This window comes from Scophthalmus maximus, chromosome 3 (assembly GCF_022379125.1).
Source record: "Scophthalmus maximus strain ysfricsl-2021 chromosome 3, ASM2237912v1, whole genome shotgun sequence".
In the NCBI taxonomy this organism is placed as follows: Eukaryota; Metazoa; Chordata; class Actinopteri; order Pleuronectiformes; family Scophthalmidae; genus Scophthalmus; species Scophthalmus maximus.
In genome coordinates this window covers 11,808,224-11,828,016 of record NC_061517.1, presented here as the reverse complement: position 1 = coordinate 11,828,016, position 19,793 = coordinate 11,808,224, and the positions used below count along the sequence as shown (strand labels likewise).

The 19,793-nt window shown below is 40.6% G+C and overlaps 3 protein-coding genes across 9 annotated transcripts; 2 read left to right on the top strand and 1 right to left on the bottom strand.

The window, feature by feature from the left end:
• The first annotated feature begins 220 nt into the window (after positions 1-220).
• On the top strand, positions 221-4,465 carry hnrnpa1b (heterogeneous nuclear ribonucleoprotein A1b). 4 transcript variants are annotated; one of them, XR_004795466.2, is made up of 12 exons: positions 221-375; positions 935-1,051; positions 1,502-1,648; positions 1,751-1,961; positions 2,049-2,132; positions 2,230-2,283; positions 2,370-2,471; positions 2,548-2,670; positions 2,753-2,881; positions 2,966-3,038; positions 4,201-4,265; positions 4,356-4,465. XR_004795466.2 is itself a non-coding variant. In XM_035646403.2 (11 exons), the coding sequence occupies exons 1-10, from the start codon at positions 364-366 to the stop codon at positions 3,025-3,027; spliced, it is 1,041 nt and encodes a 346-aa protein (XP_035502296.2). In that variant the 5' UTR covers positions 221-363; the 3' UTR covers positions 3,028-3,038; positions 4,201-4,465. The 4 variants fall into 4 exon arrangements, 3 of the variants coding, with proteins under 3 accessions (XP_035502296.2, XP_035502294.2, XP_035502299.1); XM_035646403.2 differs by having other exon boundaries at positions 4,201-4,465; XM_035646401.2 differs by lacking the exons at positions 4,201-4,265; positions 4,356-4,465 and adding an exon at positions 3,213-3,516.
• Positions 3,389-8,930, bottom strand: nfe2 (nuclear factor, erythroid 2). 4 transcript variants are annotated; one of them, XM_047331321.1, is made up of 4 exons: positions 8,728-8,930; positions 6,879-6,957; positions 6,642-6,779; positions 3,389-5,903 (listed from the first exon to the last, which is right to left on the bottom strand). In XM_047331321.1, exons 2-4 carry the CDS (start codon positions 6,924-6,926, stop codon positions 4,617-4,619), a joined length of 1,473 nt encoding a protein of 490 aa, XP_047187277.1. In that variant the 5' UTR covers positions 6,927-6,957; positions 8,728-8,930; the 3' UTR covers positions 3,389-4,616. The 4 variants fall into 4 exon arrangements, with proteins under 4 accessions (XP_047187277.1, XP_047187279.1, XP_035502293.1 ...); XM_047331323.1 differs by having other exon boundaries at positions 6,879-6,942; XM_035646400.2 differs by lacking the exon at positions 8,728-8,930 and adding an exon at positions 7,079-7,153.
• A 5,514-nt stretch (positions 8,931-14,444) lies between these two features.
• copz1 (COPI coat complex subunit zeta 1) lies at positions 14,445-18,548 on the top strand. Its single transcript, XM_035646412.2, has 9 exons — positions 14,445-14,593; positions 15,073-15,141; positions 16,079-16,160; positions 16,248-16,339; positions 16,729-16,784; positions 16,886-16,963; positions 17,097-17,148; positions 17,237-17,275; positions 17,945-18,548. Exons 1-9 carry the CDS (start codon positions 14,576-14,578, stop codon positions 17,990-17,992), a joined length of 534 nt encoding a protein of 177 aa, XP_035502305.1. The 5' UTR covers positions 14,445-14,575; the 3' UTR covers positions 17,993-18,548.
• The last annotated feature ends 1,245 nt before the right edge of the window (positions 18,549-19,793 follow it).

The following is a 19,793-nucleotide window of genomic DNA, read 5'->3' as shown; positions in this document are numbered from 1 at the left end:
GCCTCCCCTCAATATATGAATGTAAGCAACACAATTTAGTTGCATTATATGTTTACTAACCTGATAACACATTAGAAATGCTTTTTTTTCACGTCGAAACCATCTTCACACCCCCCCGTTGTGAAGTGTCCACTTACCGCAGAGGTTATTGGCTGCTGGCAGTGATTGATTGAGTTTGGTCCTATCGGGAATCAATCCTTGCTGACGACGGACTGCAGCGGGAACTACCGACCAATCCGAGGGGGGGAAAGGGGAGTATCTGTTACTATTTATTGTACTGTTGAGGAGGGTACAGAATTCATCTGACGCAGATCACCTCTGATCGGGCTTTTCACAGGGAGTCGTCCAGTGATTTGACGCAAGATGTCGAAAGATGTGAGTATTACAATGTTAAAGAATTTAACTTAAAAAAAAAGAAGTGCTGTCGGAACGTACGCTACGATTAGCTACGTGCAGCAATTTCAGACACGCTATGCTCGATGCAAACTGCGTTTTCATCAGAGTTGCCGCGGCTATCTAGCGTTGCGAAGCCGCCATTTTATAACAGCTGGGCCTCGTGGCCTATTGTTCATGCACTCAGTAATGTACTTGTACTTTCACTAAACGCCTATGGTCTCTGTACTTTCTGTACAAAGGGCCATATCATTACGCTATCAGACCAGTGCATTTAGTGTTTGCATACTCTTGTAGTCGAATGTGCCGTTCAATAATCTGACCAGACTGTTAGCGTTAATGGCGGCTACGGCTGCCTCCACCACCGTTCCTTGATGTTTGATTTATGACGCAGCATTGGATTAATAAACCACGAGTGCATCGTTACCCCCCCGCCCCCCCCAAAAATCCTGCGTGACGTGAACATAAATTAAGCGCACTTGTTTGTTTATGGAAACCGCTGAATGTGACCCGACGTTGGTGTCTTTTGTCCATTGTCTAGGTCCCACGTGAGCCGGAGCAGCTCCGCAAGCTGTTCATTGGAGGTCTGAGCTTCGAGACCACAGACGAGAGCTTGCGGGCCCATTTTGAGAAATGGGGCAGCCTCACAGACTGCGTGGTAAGTGGGGTTTTATTGTATTATTCAGTGTCCGATATCATTCAGGTAAATGCAGCCGACATAAGCGTTCTATTAGATGATTGATTGCTCCTAAATCATGGGGATTTTTTCATGTGGTGCAACTGAACCATGTCAACATAGGAGCCAGTTGTACTTGAGTGAGGATGCTTAACTGAATGTCCCCCATATTTCAAATGCTGAAAGTAGACGCTGGCTTTATAAATAGTAGTTTGTGTGCTGCACATTCATTGGTGTTTATGGGGTCGGGTAGAATAATATAAACACAATTCAACTCATCAAAATGATCACTGTGTTGAATCAACACTTAAAAAGGTAGCATTATTGCAGGTCTGCATTGGCAACTTCTTGACTAGGTGTTCTTTAATGTCATTGTGTGTGTGTGTGTGTGTAAGCTTGTGGGACTGAATAATTCAAGCTTCTTCTGTCTAGGTCATGAGGGACCCCAACAGCAAGAGATCCAGGGGCTTTGGTTTTGTTACATACTCGTCAGTACAAGAAGTGGACGACGCCATGACTGCTCGTCCCCATAAAGTTGATGGAAGAGTGGTAGAGCCTAAACGAGCCGTTTCCAGGGAGGTGTGTTAAAGCTGAATACACTACCCTATGTCATACAGAGTAAATACGATTTGCATGTCACGGCTGGTACATGTATTTAAGCGCCAATGTTTCTGATCATAGGATTCAAACCGGCCCGGCGCTCATGTAACAGTCAAGAAGATATTTGTTGGAGGCATCAAGGAAGACACAGAGGAGGCACACCTGCGAGATTACTTCGAGCAGTTTGGCAAAATTGAGGTCATTGATATCATGACGGATCGCAGTACCGGAAAGAAGAGGGGCTTTGCCTTCGTCACCTTCGATGACCATGATTCAGTTGACCGGATTGTCAGTGAGTACATATCTTCTTTTATTGAAGGTAATATCAAACTGGACCCATTGTCTTGTATGGCTATTAAATGCTTTTTCTGTCCCACAGTCCAGAAGTATCACACAGTCAACTGCCACAACTGTGAAGTGAGGAAGGCCCTTACAAAGCAGGAGATGCAGACTGCAGGAATGGGTAAGAGGGATAAGATTTAAAATGTCTGCGTTAAGCAGGATTAATATTCAAGATAATCAATTGAGCACTATTCTGGAGCTAATGGTTTTTCTTTTAGGTCGCAGCAGTGGAGGTGGAAGGCCTTATGACTATGACAGAGGCTTTAACCAGGGTAAGACTTCGTTGATATTAAGGCTTTAACTCCTATTAGTTTAATTTCTTTAACGTTTCAAGCCAAATGTTGCTTTTTCCCCCCAGGTGGTGGTGGTGGTGGTGGTGGTGGTGGCGGCGGCGGTGGTGGTGGAGGTAGGGGTAGATATGGAGATGGCCCTTACAATTGCAATGGAGGAGGTGATGGTGGTAAGTGGGACTCTTTTTTGGATATTGATAAATATGTTTAGTTTGACGACTTACTTATAGTGTATTTGTGTTGTAGGCTATGGAGGTGGGCCTGGTGGATATAATAATGGCGGTAACCGCGGTTATAACCAAGGCTACAACCAGGGTGGAGGCGGCGGTGGTGGCTATGGAGGAAATGGATATGACAACAATGGTTACGGTAAGAATTTTAGTCTAACAACATTAATGACTGTTCTATGCTCAGATTTGTCCAACTAAATTTGTAAATTGTTTATTTGCAGGGAACTGTGGTGGTGGGGGAGGCGGCGGTGGGAACTACAATAACATGGGCCACTACGACCCCCAGGCCTCTAACTTTGGCCCAATGAAGAACAACTTCGGTGGCGGCGGTGGTGGTGGCAGGAGTTTCGGTAAGAGTCTAGAATATGGACATCAGGCACGGTAACACCGCTCTGCGACACCTGTGAATTGAGGGTATTCTGATTTAATTCCAGGTGGCTATGGAGGTGGCTCAAACAGTGGTGGCGGCTATGGCCGTCAAGGACGGAATTTTTGAAATGTGAACTGGTAAGAACGTAATCATGCCTGCACATTTAATTATTGAATCATGCTACCAGAGTTTGAAGTTGTCGTAGGGAATTGTTAAGTGCAGATTACGATAATAAAAAAAACAATCACTCTGGATGTCAGGTCATACAAGTCAGTGCACGGTTAACAATGTTGTTCCATATTGTTCAACAGGACTGAGTACTTAGGAGAGGAGAGCAAGGAGAAGGGAGCAAGCGAAGTGACAGGGCAGCTGCAGGTTTACCTCCTAAATCTGCTCAGCCAAACAGTTGTGGCAGGTTACTGCTGCTGCAAGAAGAGATGTACAATAGATTAATCATGGAGGGTCTTCATTTAAATATTTGTTTTTGTTTTCATCATGTGTTTCTGGAAAGCAAGCATTCCAACAAGGTTTTATGTAGATTTTTCTTTGAGTCTGGTTTTTATTTGTAACTGCATCAAACCAAGCTGAAATAAACCAACATTCAGTTTTTTTAAACATCTTGTTAGCCTCTTCAGTGCATTGGGAAAGGGAGTGTTTGTTATTGGATGATGTGTGGCAGAGGTGGGGTGCTCTATATTCTACACACTACGAGGAGTCTGGAGAAGTCTGAGACATAAAAGATATCACATGCTATGCAACACATACACATGAATAAATGGTAGATTCACTTAAATACCAATATAACACGGGTTGAGGAATGAGAAGCACCATCATTAGGAGCCCATCACTTGGTACAGACTTGAGTTCTGCAAAGATCACCTGGAGGCTGCTAGCTTACATGCAAAGTCTTTGAGGCTAGCCATGGAAGCCAGCTGAGGGAGAGAAGTAGCAAAACCACCGCCAGGATCATTGAAGCAGGGGAGAGTGAGAACAGAAGCCTGAGACTAGCAGGCAGCAGTCTACCAAAAGGCTTAAGTGCTGTCTGTAGGTAAGACCAGACTTCTCAACTACTGATAGTAATATCTTGCTTTTGTCATGTAGCTGGTAGAGAGATGTGTAGCCCAATAATGAAGTAACATTTTGTGCAAAAGTTTTTATTATGACTTATACCATTGACTGGTAAACTTGGCCTCTTAATTGTGCAGCGAGGTCCTACAACAATTTGCATGCTGATTATTAAAATAAACAATTGTTTTTGGGAAGATTGCATTTTACTTATTTGGTATTTCTGCTTTCCAGGTAACTCCTCGCTCGGTCCCCAATCCATGTCGTGGATTCATTTGTAATGACATTGGCTCAATCAGGTATAAATCCTTCATTTGTTGCACATCACTTTCAGTTCAGTTTTTTTTTTTTGTTTCCATTCAACCTGATTTTTTTTTTCCTCTTCACAGGTTTCTGTGGGCCGTCATGCTGGTGCTGAAGAATTTTTACACTTTTTAACTGCTGTGCAGTGTCGTTTTTTTTTTAAAGAGTTTTTAAATAAAGTATTTTTTATAACGTGTTCTGGTTTCAGTCTTTTGTCATTTTGTTATATCTATGGCAAGATTTAAGGGTTAAGGCAAAACTGCAACCGCATGAACTTATGTATGTAACTTCCAGTCACAGTTGGCACACTCAGACAAAACCTGCAGGAGCATAAATGACGAGTCCCTTTAGCACTGCTCTCTCTTTGACATGGTTGTATGAGGTACCAGGTAAATTTTACCATCCGGCGTCTGTTGCAGGGAGTAGTCATCTATTGAGTATGGTTGTCCAGCTTCGTCTCGCAAGTGAGAGAATACTTCAGTGTAGAGGTCTGTAAGGCGACACTTAATGAAGGCTAAACTGTGTTGGAATTCCAGCCTTTCCTGTGCCAAGTGCTCTCTTTGGCCATGCAGCTGGTTCAGTTCTCGTTCAAGATGAACTATGCTCTCGAGCTTCCTCTTCCTGCAATTCTGAGCAGCCACCTTGTTCTTGCCCCTCCTCCTGATGTCCCTGACCAGTGCCAGTTGAGAATCTGTCAGAGTGTACTGTGTCAGGAGCTCATTGAAGTCATCCACAGGTAGATTGATAATCTTCTCCATGGGGAAGGGAATCTTCAAGGACGTTGCCCGCCGCTCGTCCCTGCTCAGTGGTGCAGGAATGGAGGCGCTTCCTTGTGGTTTTGTGTAGATGTTGTACTGTGAGCTCCCTCTGCTGGACACTCCAAAGTCACTGTTCATGTAATTCAGAACAGCGGCCTGGCCATGCTGCTTCACTGACCGCAGAGTCAGGGCATCAGCTTGTGTGTTGGACGAAGTGGCCTGGGGTGAAAAATTAGACTGATGTGCACCTGAGTGTAAATATGATTGAGATTGACTCTGATAGTCCACTGAGTAATGGACGTGTGCTCTTCTGGCATGCTCCGTCATGCCGTCTGCGTCACCATCACTATATGTCATGCCACTATCTAAACTCTGGCGACCAGGAACACCACCAGCTGGATTATCGGGGGAGGCCAAAGGTGGACTAGAACCCAGAGACAGACCGGAGTCTGACTCCAGGTCATCAGCCGAGCGAAGATGTGAATTTTGTCCGTGTGCAGTCCACTGCATGTGCTGACTTGGACCCTGAGAGAAGAAAGTGCTGGCTCTCCTGTGCCCCTGACTGTTCCCTGACATGTTCATCTGTTCCCTATGAGCCGTGAGCGAGGGCAGTGCTTGAGAGGATACTAGGTGCATCCTTTCATTGAGCTGATATTCAGAGTGTCCGTACGTTGCCTCTGCGTTGTTGCCTTGATGATGACACACGGGCACCTCTTCAGAGTAACATCCATTGTACGTGTCAGCAGAGATGAGCTCACATGCAGTAGGAGGAGACGCCGAGTGAGTCTGAGCTGTACCGTACCCTCTCATAGAGACCATGGGCTCCATGGTTTGGTATTGTGTTGGTTCATAGCCTTCACCAGGGACTTCAAACTCCTGTAACAAGAAGTAGGGCATCAACTAGGTATGATTGAATGACAAACGCAAATATCGCTTCAACAGAAGCAAAATGATTGAAGATACTTATTGGTAATTAATTAGTGGAACAGCATTTTTAACACAATTCATCTGGTTTGCCTTAGAGTGCAGTTTGCCCCCACTTCAACATGCCACCCCAGGCCTATGAAGGGCTTTCATAGATGTGATCAGGTTTCACATGGAAACAGATGGCTATTGTACGGTGCAGGGGGCCGCTAGCATCATACAGCACTTGCTCCCTCTCACAATCTCTTCATCCTGCCATTACTCAAATAGGCCATTGTTGTCCATATCACCCGAGTATGTAATAGTTTTCAACACTATGTATCAAATGAGAATGGATTAATACTGTATGTATGTATTCTGTCTAGTTTTTATTCATGAACTGCCTTTTTAGCTGTGTTTCATACATACATAATGTTCAACATGTTGCAGAAATAAACATGCTCATCCTCATATGCATTTGTTGAAAATCATATTTCACTTAAATGATAATGCAGGATTTATTAAAAAAAAATCAAAGAATAAAAAACTACCCCAGCATATAAATTAATGTAAACTTCCAACCACATCTGTGCAGTAACTGGCGAAACCAGGAACTTCTAACCACATAAATGTCAGAACAAAATACCCCCCCCCCCCCCCCCCCCTTTTTTTTTTTTTTTTTTTTACAGTGTGTCAGTACTTCAAAATTACCTGCAACTCTGAGAGGGCCATCAGTTCCTGCCAAGCCACATCCATCTCTGTGTCCTGAGGAGCTCCATGTGGCCTGGCTCCAGGGAAAGTTGATGGCATGGGTACTCCCCCACACACCCTGCTTGGAGTAGCTAAGACCTTGTAATAGGAGAAAAAAACCCTACGTCATCCACAAATCTCTCAGAAGCCTATTTTAGACTGGATTGTGCGTTTCCCACTTTTTACACACTGACCTACCTCACAGGTTCTCCTCAGTGGGAGAACATAGTTGGCTGTCGAACACATTCAGGACAGGCTCTGGCTGCAAATACACAACCTGTCGGAGACACCAAACAGACGATTAGGACCTAGCCAGCCTCTACACTCTGACATACACGAAAGAAAAGTACTAAGTATCTGTGAACCATTACGTCACAGCAAACATTTCTGACACATACGGTACACTGCATGTCTGTAGACCCGCTGGTGCTAAATAAATGACTGTTTGGGTGTTGTGTAAGTTCTTTTGGAACACATGAAGGGTTCAGTTTAGTTGAGTTGACTCCTCCCATCAGATGTCCCGGGGTGCAGCTATGCCAACCCCTGATAAGACAATCTGCGGGAAAACAGTGGCTCTAAAAGACACACTGGGGCCTGACGGGTGCTTTGGAAAATTTGGTGTATGGCGAACATGTCTGCAGAAATCTTTGGCCTTTCTTTCTGGCTAGCTTATACAGTATTCTCGTTTTACCATCTTCAACTTCAGAAGTTTTCAGACGTGGATTATGGAACACCTGAATTAAACAAAGAATCAGAATTCAGAAGTTTTCAGTACACTAATTGAAAAAACGACTTAAAAAAACAACAGCGATGAGAACTTTGGATGAGTTTTGCATTGGTCCACAGGTCACAGACATACATATGTACTATGTTTGTCATGCACATGCAAACTGTGTTTTTTAGTCTATTTTGTTGTTTTTAACCTGAACTTATTGCATTTGTTGAGATGCTTTATCCTGGATTAAATAGCCTAACCAGTGATGGGGTGAGAAATATATGCCCAGACTTCTGTTACATTGCTTCCCATTATCTAACATTATTTCTATGTTTTAAATAAGGTAAAATGGGTTAATGGAAAGGTCAGTTTAATTACTTGCATATATCATTTCTAATTCTGTGTTGATTCAATGAATACTTTTTTGAACAGGCAAGACTCTTCAATAAATGCAAAAAAGTGATGTCCACAAGTGGAAGCCTCGGGCTACTCCGCTGACAATAATGCAAGAACTACTACACTGTTTTTTGCTGAAGAAACAGCCTGGAGTCGGTGTCTGGAAGGGGTTGAGGTTACTTTAAAATGATGTCAAATAATAAATTTGACTAAGAATGTATCACAGTGAAGTACCAACAAGAACCAACAGTTCAGCTTTCCTGGTGTAGTCTCTGAAGAGACTTTAATAGTCTGCATCCTAATTAAACTTCAATTGAAAACATGTACGAAATCTGGGTAAATTTCAGCATAGTTTTCAAATGTCATCCAAGAACGGATGTTTGGTGGATTGCAAAACCGATCGTGTGCAGTGGAAGGCAATCCGCCATCACCTGCCACTTGTATTTTTTTGTAATGTTAAAAGGTTCTGGAACATGCAGCTATAACTATTACATCCTGCTGTAACTGGTGTCATGTTGGTGGTGAGTTTTTTTTTCAAGGTTGTTTCCTTTATTCTAAGAAATAATTCACTGTCAACACTAAAATCGCCATTTACAGGTTTAATTAGTAAAATAAAGAAGTCAATAATACTAAGTAAAATTATGTCTGCAAGATTCGATTTCAATAAATTAACTTAAATTAAATCTGTGTTAAATCTCAAAGTATGCATTTGCAACTGAAACGAATGGAAGGTTTAGCAACAATATATATACATATTGATTAAATATGATCAGTTTGTTACATGATGACATGAAATGTCATAGTGTCAGAGAACAGTGTTACATTAACTTAATGGCATAAAGATGCTAAAGTTATTACCTCTCAGTTTCTGTACCCTTGCAACAGAAAGAGTAAAGATCTGACAAATCAGTAGAAGTAAGATGTGAGTGAACATACCTGAGCAGCATTCTCTACGTCTTCAACAGGTGATGAGTACAAACTTCATGTAGCACAATCCTGGCGGTTAGAGTATAAGGAGATAATATCCTTTATAACATATGTTTCCTGTTGCTTACTTTTAAAAGGTCACGAGAAATACAAAACACAAGCTCTCTCTTATCCAACCGTCTGTCTCACTCTGCTCAGCTACTCATTCAGCCACCGGCATAAATGGGATGGCTCTGTGCAGACAAACGCAGTCTTCCTGTAAAGCACCCACACCACAGTTTTTTGCACTCTTGTATCCTTAATAGCACACTTGCACCCCAACCTCCAAATTTCCCTTTTCCCCACATGACAAACCACAAACCAGCAGTTTGGCATTCACCACGGCAATCATTCTGTCTGTCTGCAGGGAGGTAGATGTTCACAAATCCCCCCAAAAAAGAAGACTGAAAGCAATCTTGGATCTAATTATGAAATGAATATACATATAAAACCATTTCAAGAAGTATAACTGAGTGAAAATTAGCCATAATTGTTGAATTTCTCCTGACCAAACCGTACAAGAACTGTGTCCTTTTAAATCCTCCCAAAACGAAAGGTATGTGGAGTGTGATGTGGAGCACCTGGAGTCAGAGCCTGTGTTGCAGTGAGGGCCCTGTTCAAGTAGGGGTGGGTTGGAGGCTGGATTGAGACTTAGTTTAGTCGGGATGGAATGTACACCCTCCGACAGGTAAGAAAGACTACATTGTTCCTCTATCTGGCAGAGCAACCACCAAGGGAGAGAGAGGAGCAGGGGGAGAATGGAGGGGAGCGTGTCTTACATAGCAAGTGACCATTAAAATCCTTCACAAAAAAAATCCCCTCATTGCCCTGATCTGAAACACTGTGCACAGTGAACTCACAAAGCCTATGTGTTATGTAGAAATGCCTTATTGTGCAACAGCCCTCACACAGTCACAGTGATAGTGGAGATGTTGCATATTTATTGTTCCATAAAGAATTTTTATGCACCCTGAGAGATAACACTGGTAGACTGTCTCTACTCTGCATCACAAGCAATATATTTTCATAACCTTTCGTGCTCTGTAAGCAATGCTCTTGCTGTGTACATCATGTCCAACGTAGTTGGTTTCATTTTTTAAAAGTGTTTGTTAATGATCTACGAAATGGAATGGACGTACTGAAATATTTGTAAGTTCAGCTGCTGTGGGGACAACATATGCTATGGGTTTGTATACATTCAAAATAAGTAATCCAAAGTAATTTGTTCATAAAAAAGTTGCAGAGTGCAACAAACACATGCAGCATATTCAAATAACCACAGCACTGCATAGAATATCAGTTTCTTAGAAATGCAACACCAAAACAGATGTCACAGTCACTTTATTTGAAGTGCCGTGGGTGAATTAATGTTTTCAGTCTAAACGAATCCCCAGCAAATTGCATGCAAGTTTACTCAAGCTGCCACCAATATTTAAAATTTAGTAGAAATATATACCCACACATTCAGGCAATCATTTACACAAATGAATTGATTGAAAACAACTGGAATGGAAATTTGTAAGACCATAAATCATAATTTAATGGGGTTGAGTATTTTCCTACAGGATGTGTGAAACACTCATTTTTGATTATCGTAGAACAAGGAGTGAGAGTGAGACGATAAGTAAGCTTATGGTACTTCATGTATATATGTTTGCTCTGCATGCTGACCTGACTTCTTTATTGCGAAATAACTGCGGGTTAAAACACAAAGAAGTCGAGACTTTCAGTAAATCACTGTATATTCAAAAGCCACGAGAACATATTCATGATTTGTCTGTCCAAATCCAATATCAAATTCCACCGGGACATAATTCAAAATGTTTTCTCTGTCATTGTTCTAAGTTGGAAAAGTAGGTGGCTGACAGAGTCAAGAAAGGTGAATGTCTACCAGGAATCAAAGAAGGGACTTCCCAACCCTAGTTCCTAGCACCCAGCCCCTGACTCAACCACTGCCACAGCATGCCAAAGAGCACCCTGTTATTACTGTGACCACAGTGGTTTTGAATCTGGACACAGTTCCCAGGTCAACGCCCACGTTCCCTGTTTGTGTTTGTTTGCTTCAATTAGTCTTTGACATCCCTGCTTTCCAGCTTGCCCGAACCTCTCCAGGCTGTCAGTCTTTCCTTGTTGTGCACCTCGGTGCCACGAACAAGTCTACTTCAAAAATAGACCAGACATGTTGGCTAGGAACTGCCCACAGTTGACTCACTTACGCTTGAATTCTCTTAATGGCAGTTCAATTTTATACTGAAGTGAATTTAATCTAATTCGAAATTAATGGTTAAACATATTAGTGGTTTAATCATTTTTTTAAATGTGTTCCTCACCTGCTCTATGTATCCTGGTTAGTCCAAGGTGTTTCAATTGTTTATTAAGGACGGAGGAGTGTGGCATCTTTGGTTTTGTCTTAACATCCCGAAAGCTATATCAGACTTGAGTGGAAAAACCACCTCACTACTAAACAAAATGAGTGTGTGCCTTGGGTTGTGGTCTCAAAAAAGGGGATATTTTGGAGTCAGTTTCTGGGAAGGAAAGAAAAAAATACAGAGGGCAGATGGAGTATTATTATTCTACTCTCATATTGATAATTAACTAGCTGTAATCTAGATCTGAAATGTTAAAAAGAATGAGGACATGTTACTTCTTTTTCTGTTCATAACATTAAACATTTAATAAGATGAACACTGCAAATAACGGGAACATAAAAATGGTCATTGACGGACGGACTGGCTCTCGACTGGAGTGTGTTTGTGAATTTACTCCACCAACACCCGCTAAGTCTGGCTGATATCCAGGTTTACATATTCACCTCAATCCTGTTGTGAACAATATTAAAGATGAAGAAGATTAACCCTAAAATGAACTTTATTTTCCTCAGAGCAAGGGTAAGTAGACATTTGATGTTCATTAAAACATCCATCATGATGGTTACACATTATCGCCACTTGGAACGGAGCCAATGAGGAACCTAAACATGTAGCATCATTCTTAAGGTCTGCACTTATCTTAAGATGTTCAGATGAAGATAATTAACAACAACAGTATGTTTTCTCTAAAATTTCCGACCACTTCTTTATTCGTCTTTTCATTGTCTTATACATTCACATATAACTTGTGTTGGAAGGTAGAAATACAAATAAGAAAACAAAGCAGAGTTTTTTCCCCAATTAAGTGTAAGTGTTTTTGTGTGTGTGTGTGTGTGTGTGTGTGTGTGTGTGTATATGGCCAATTAAGTAAATTCAATAAGGCCCATGTGTTCATTACAACGAGCGTCCAGGCTGGTTAGTAATTCAGACACAGAGAGTGAAGGAGGATGTTGGCTGGCGGAAGCTCTGCTTAATGCTGATAAAAGGAGCACTCGGTTCTTAGGAAGGGAACTGCTAACTGCTGCAGTTGCTGGCATTTACTGAGGAGAGGGGATCAGTCCATACTTTCACACTACTTCACTCTCCCTGTGTATTGCTACGTTATTAGTTTCAAATGTTTTAATCTTTTGAGCAATGGACAGAACTAATAAGATATCATATATATTTGCCAAACTTGGACAGAGAACCTTCATGAGATATTATTAGACTCTTGAACAGTTTTATCACATTGTGCTTTGAAGACATTTATTTATTATTCTTCCTTTTGAATTTATTCATGAAGGTTCATGAAGGTGTATATGTGCATGAAGTGTGGGGGCATATATTTTTCCAATTCATTTAAAAGAAATAATGAGTGGAGTTCCATTGTTAAGCCAACAATTAACACTGTGGACATGGCAAAATAACAATCTTTACTATACTACTTTTTCCTGTTCAATTATCATATGCATTGATTCATTATGCATACTTCATTTACTAACACCACTAGCACTTTGACTCTTTTCAAAAACATTTTAAGCAAAATTGTCTGACGTCTAAGATGACATGGCACAATGACAGTTACATCTGAGAAACTTAAAAACCTTAAGTATGAGACAGTATACGGTTTCCTCTCCAGTCAGGGTAATTTTGAAATCTTAGTGGCTGAATTGTGTAAACAACGTGTAGTATTGCAACATTTCACAGTTGCCTAAAGTGCTGTTATGAATGCATGTCAAAACAGTTTGTATCTTTTGGCCTTATGCAGTTCATGAGCTCTACACAACATTTGCTTTCAAAACTGCATATATTCCAGTATTATTCGAAACTCGAGCATAAAAATATCTCACGGTAAGGTCAAACTGTGATGTCATTTATGGAGTGAGATAGAGGGAAATCCCCATCCGCCCGGGTTTCCAAATGCTTCCCAGAAGTGGGAACTAAGATAATTGGAGTTGGTTAAATGTAGGAGGATCCTGAAAAAAGATGTTGATGAGTAGAAGAAAGCTAGAATGGCTTGTAAATGAGAAATTCTTTGTTGCCATGCATTACAAGAAACAACAACCACTTTTAAAAACCACATTTATGATTATTCACCATAATGGATGAACTGCAGGGCTAATGGTTCAAAATTGAACTTTAAAAATAACCTCAATTGTTGGCCTCAATTTGTTTATGAAGCCCAATTTTCCAAAATCACGAATTTGCCTTAAGAAACTTCAGATAAGGTAACACTCACCCAAAGAAAAAATCTTTAACAGAGGAAACAAATGGAGAATAGAATCCCTGTGTGCTCAAGAGATGGAAAATTCCAAAAAAAGAGATTATGTTACTTTTGTAACATATGAACAGGGTTGGGATAGTAACAGTGGTGCAATTACTCAAGTACTGGGTTTGGGTATAATTTTCAAGAATTTATAGGAATATTACTGTATTCCATAATATGATATAATAATCAACAACTAAATTACAGTTACCAATTTACAGTAGTAGCTAGTTGTGTTCACTCTTGATGTTTGATGTAAATTTCTAGTAAATGGTTATTTGATAATTTGTTGTTCACCACATTATATTGGAGGATGGAGGGAGGGGAAATACAATGAGTAAATATCTATCATCAATTTAACTATAATGTTAACAGTTATCTGTTTAGCAGTAGCCTATGATAGATACAGTAGATAGATACATATCCCTTGCAACTGAGCCTCCTGCTGTGGAGACCGCAGCCCCCACTGAGCCGGCCGAGGTCCAACCCGAGGTGATGGCAGCCGCCGAGATGGAGACGGAAGAGGAGGTGGTCGTCGAACTGACAACCCAGAGGGTGAGGAACTACCCCATGGAAGCTGGGGTAGTGCAAAGCTTCTTCATTCGAAGTCAGGTGTTGGTTTGGATTGTTTTCCAGTGACACTTTCTCTCTCAGAAGTTATGAATCTTCTTTTATAGATAGATAGATAGATATATACTCAAAATAAATATAATATAAACAATATAAAAATATAAAAATACAGCGGGAAAAATTACAACTAAAAATTCACCCATAGCTATAATTTGTACTGTATATACACTGTGCAACTCAGGAAATCTAATATACTATAATACACTGTTCATTAGTGCAAGTCATACATTTTAATCAACACCTCTCTAAAACAATTTCAGTAAAAAACTGAACATTAAAAATTTCACGAGGATTTTCTGTAGTAGGGCTACAACAATAGAGGATCTGTCGTATTGGACTGTATTTGTATTAACTAGGTGAAATAAACTGCCTCTTTCAATAGTATTTATCAGTTTACTTCCACAATAAAAGAGACGTATTTTCTCCTTGGCTCCTCTTCCTGCAGCGAGCTGCTCTCTGCCGTGTACGTTCAACGTCACAGACTGAGTCAGCCAATGGGAAAGAGCCTCATTTACTGTACGTGTTCCGTAGACCACTGCTAACTTTGCTATCTGGACTGCTAACAGGAATCAAGATGGATTCTCCCATACTGGTAATTCTGACGCTTGTATAAATACACACACACCTTCACACCGCGTTCGCTTGATTCAAGCTTTTATTCACAACTGTTTCACACAAACAGTTTGTCGAGAATCGTGTCTCGAAACGTTGCGGAATATGCTAATGTAGCTGTCGCGTTAACTGCTGTTGGCTAACCAGTTAGCATCGGTGCAGTTAGCTTCGTGTGTATGCAAGTATTGGTGATGTGGAAGTGTCATGTCTTCCTTCTTGAAATGGGCAATGATTTGTGTCATTAAAGACCGGTTGAATTGCTTTGGTTTCTTCTCATGTTGTTCACGCATCTCCACCTGTCTTGGTTTGTTTCGTAGTTTTACCAGTCAGTTGTCCGATAATGACAACATATGTTTGACTGCAGTCACGGATCTGATCGACGAGTTCACCCAACGTCACTAACATCCTGTTCGGGAGTAAATTCAAATCAATGATTTTTTCTGTTCGCTGCCTTCACAGGAACCATCCTTATACACGGTTAAAGCAGTTCTGATTCTGGACAACGACGGAGACAGGCTTTATGCCAAGGTAGGAATCGGGCTGTTGTTGTGCAGTAAAGGGCTTTTAGTTAGGTTCAACCATGGGCCAGGTTTGTTCAGCGTCGTTCATTGTTGGGCCAAAGTCTTTAGTATGTTTTCATTTCTTTAAATGACTTTAAGTGATTCATAAAACTTAAGGGAATGTATCTGTGTGCGGACATACTTCTGATTAGCGAGCTGCTAATATTAATATTAATTTGTCATGAAAAGACAGTGAAACAAGACTCAACATAAAATGAACAGTTTCTTTGCACATAGTATGGTATGTGATATATTATTAGGATTTACTGATGACTGATTTACTTAAATTGCTATAGATGTATGAAAACTGGTGTGAAATTGTTAAATGCTGTTAAATCAAAAATCTTCTCTTTAGTCTGATAAGTCTGGCAATATTCTGCAACTTTCTTGTTGTCACCAAATACCACAAAATCAACATAGAATCTGTCCTACCTCACCATCGCTCTGAGTGATTTGCTCCACTATTGCCATGAACTCTGGGCTCTGTAGTTTATTCTGTCAATCCTACACAATAGCAGTAGATACTCATCAGAGCATCAAATAAACAACTGATAACAGTCCCTGTCAAATGCACCACTTTCTTCTTATTGAGTATTAGTACCATGTTGCACTAGTAAGTTATTGTGTTTAAAAAATGTTTTAACCCCAAACTTTTACCTATGACCTGTTTAAAATATATAATGTACTCAGTAGGAACACATGGGCTGAGTATCACAGACCCGGCTGGGGAAGTCAGAGAGTACTAAGAGACTGAGTAACACACTTGTTTTTGAGTTGTTGAATTTGAGGGAAAAAATATATAGAATCTCACCAACCTTATTCTTTAATTGAAATTCAAGCTAGTTAACGTGTGAGGTGGGTTTTTTCAGAATGTCCTAACATCTTCAATTACAATTTATCTCCAGTATTATGATGACACGTACCCGACAGTGAAGGAGCAGAAGGCGTTTGAGAAGAACATATTCAACAAAACTCACAGGACAGACAGTAAGAAATGTTCCATCATATTAGAGACAGACTGTCACTTTGTTTTCCTCAGTACATGTCTACTAACATGTTTGTGTTTGCCCTCAGGTGAGATCGCGTTACTCGAGGGCCTCACCGTTGTCTACAAGAGCAACATAGACCTCTTCTTTTATGTGATTGGAAGCTCACACGAAAATGAGGTAAGTCTAATTTTTAGGATGTTGATCAGTTATCTGAGCTCAAGAAGCAACTTTTGAGCACTGATATTCATTTAGGTATTAAAACACTAACAGGCCTGTACAGATGAATCTGTTTCTGTATCTGCTGAGTTTTTATACTGTTTTTGTAGTAATTTGTGTTTCTCTTACACTTTGTTTATCTGGTATTTCGTTCCACAGAGAAATACAGATTTTGCTTTAAATTTAAAGAAATTGTCTGCATTAAGGTGCAAAGTCAATATTATGAGCAGCATAAAAAGTGATTACACAGGTTTTTTCTTTGAATATTTGTATCCGAGGACGCTGATTGTTGCAGATTGTTGATCCATTAGACAAGAACAGTTTCTCATATATTGTTTTATTCTCCACAGCTTATGCTTATGGCTGTCCTCAATTGCCTTTTTGATTCACTCAGTCAGATGTTGAGGTACGTTTTGGCAGCTGTTATTTATATCACAAAACTTTCCCTTTTTATGTTTAGAAATTTCATCTTGACGTGTACACTATGTTTTTGTTTTAACTCTGCAGAAAAAATGTTGAGAGGAGGGCTTTGTTGGAGAATATGGAGGGACTCTTCTTGGCTGTGGATGAGATTGTGGATGGAGGGTAAGTAAGAAATTAGCAGCCTAAAACCTCTGATGCAAAAATAATCTCTTGTTAAAACGACAACAGTATTAATGCACCTTTTTGCTCTCTGGGTTCACTAACTGATGGTGTGTCTCTTTGCTGCCTCCTTCAGGGTGATCCTAGAGAGTGACCCGCAGCAAGTTGTGCACCGCGTGGCTCTCAGAGTAAGCGCCTCTCCTCTCTGAAATATTCAGCAAAGATTGAATTTGTTGGCGTCAGCTGTAACATAACTAACCATAATTGTTCTTGTAGGGGGATGATGTGCCTTTGACAGAGCAGACAGTCACCCAGGTGAGAAATACTTTGCCGCTTTGATCTCCCCTTTGCTATAAAGTGTAAAAGCTCCATTAGTTTATTGACTGTTAAAACAAATTACCCCAGAACATGTGAATATAAGGGCATTGTTACAGCATCACTCTCCTCTACCCCTACTTTGTCACTGGCCTCTAGGTTGTCATATATTGCCTACATGACAGTGTACATGATTACTAATTATTTTGTGGTAAAGTAGTAAGTAGCTAACAGAGCTGAACTTCTCACATGACTCTGCCTTTGTGTGTGAGCTCCTCTTGATTAATGTTGTCATTTAAGAGGCCTGAGACTGGCTACCGCCATCCCTCCTCTTGGCTGTGATTAATGGCTGTCCCCAATCCCCGTGCTTTATGGTTATGATTCAGCTTTCATTCCATGAATTAAGATGATTAATTAGATCTTGCAAATTTCTCTTCATTTCCATCACTAGCTCATCCTTCTTTGTTCATTTTTTTAAACAAGTATATGCAACCCCCCCCCCCCCACACACACACACACATTTTTTCCTTTAACCTCTTCAACAAGATGCTACTTGTTGTTATTTTTTATTTTTTTGACACCATTTCTCTTCAGGGTTTGTCTTAATTTACACTTCATATGTTGTTGTTGGAGTGATCTGCTTGGTCTCACTCAGTTTTTCTTCCACAGGTTCTTCAGTCTGCCAAAGAACAGATCAAGTGGTCGCTTCTACGATAGTGACCCCAGCATCAGTCCACCAGTTCAGCCCAGTCTTCATGGCACTGATATATTTCCGCTCCCTCAATCAAAGCTGTGAGGAGTGCCACTGGCACACCCAGTCTCACTCCCAGGACTAATGCTATGATAAAGTTTCATTTTCAAATCACGTTTTTTGTGTGCAGGTTTGCATTCTATGACAAATTCCACTAGATGATAAGACGTGGTGTACATTCCAGTATCGGGGCTGGCCTGTTATATTTGTTTTTTTTATTATTACAGAACCTGGGTGTTTATTGATCCAGAGTATTTCTCATTACCTGTGACAACATTCCCTACTTGTATCTCCCGAGAACAAGAATTGTATCCCATTTGATAGCAATCTGTCCCTTCCTCCTACTATTACTGTACAGGATACTGGGGGCACCACCTCCGTCACCTAATGTACATGAATATTGTGCTTAAAAAGTACAACTAGTACTGTAGCCATACCGCTTATCACAGGCTCTTTTGCATTTATCTTGTCGGGGATCTTCCATCATCAGATACTATTAATAAATGTTTGTTGACAATGGCATCTGAACCACTGTGATATGTGGAACTCTACCTGCTGTGTGTTGATAGTCACACAGTGTATGGAAATGCTGTTTTATATCTGCAACTGAAGCGTGTTTTAAAGACGTTGTTTCCTTATTTCAGAGTCGCCATGCAGTGTGCTCTTTGTTCTTTAAGACCTCAGCGAGAGCCAGAGACAGTAGAGCAAGAGCTCCATCTCCTGGTGTTTTCAGCAAAGTGCCAAGGTTGAGGTATGCAAAAAAAAAACTGTAGACAATGAGGTAGAGAGGGGGAGGAGACTCATTCGTGCAGCTATGATCAGGAGCCCACACTACACTGTGTACTGTCACATGCAGATAAGTTTTATGGAGTCATACTTAATTCATTTCTTCGCGGTGGAGAACCACTTAGTGATTCATGAATTGTGCGCTGCATTGCTGCACCCCCACCTCCACGCACACACAAATGTCATACACTCATTTTAATGCAAATGAAGGTTACACTCCAGAGAGAAACGGATGTGAGAATAAGCACTACATCATGTTGGTACCTGATGTATATTAGAGGAGGAGAGATGATATATTTGCATTGTTCAAGTTGGGTATCCCCCGTTATGTTCTCGTGCTGATTACTTGAAGGTGTTTTTTGTGGGAAGAGATTTGTGTTGGCTGCACACAGATCCAACCGTACCTAATTTGCACCATAGTAGGGAGCAGATCTTGTTACAGCTCATGTCTCTTAACTTCCTTGTCCTTACCATCAAGATGCATCATCCCCCTGAACATGGCACGTTGTGACATGTCTGTTGGCCAGAGTTAAAAGCCATTAAGCTCATGTTTGTAGCCTTTTCACAAATTAGCATATTTAAGAAGTTTGCCAATTATTTTATGTTTTATATAATCTATATCTAAATAAGTCCTTTGGCTCACACACAAAGTGTGAAACTGATAAAGTGAATGCTCTTGATGTAGAGATGTCTCTGGCCTGGAGCTCTTTGTGGAAAGGATCAGTCACATTAGCGGTAATGTCGGAATGCAGACCATTTATTTGCCCTGTGGGAAATTTCATACCTTTCACTGGGAAACAATCAGTTAAATCTTGTGGGGAAAATGGCCATTGAAGTCTGATATGCACTCATGGTATTCTGAGACAGAAAACAAACTGCAATCTAATCAGTCTTGTGTGTGCATACTGTGTGCTTTTGCGGATAATTTCTGGTAAAGGAAAATACATTATAGGTATTTTGGGCATGGGGGATTTATTAATC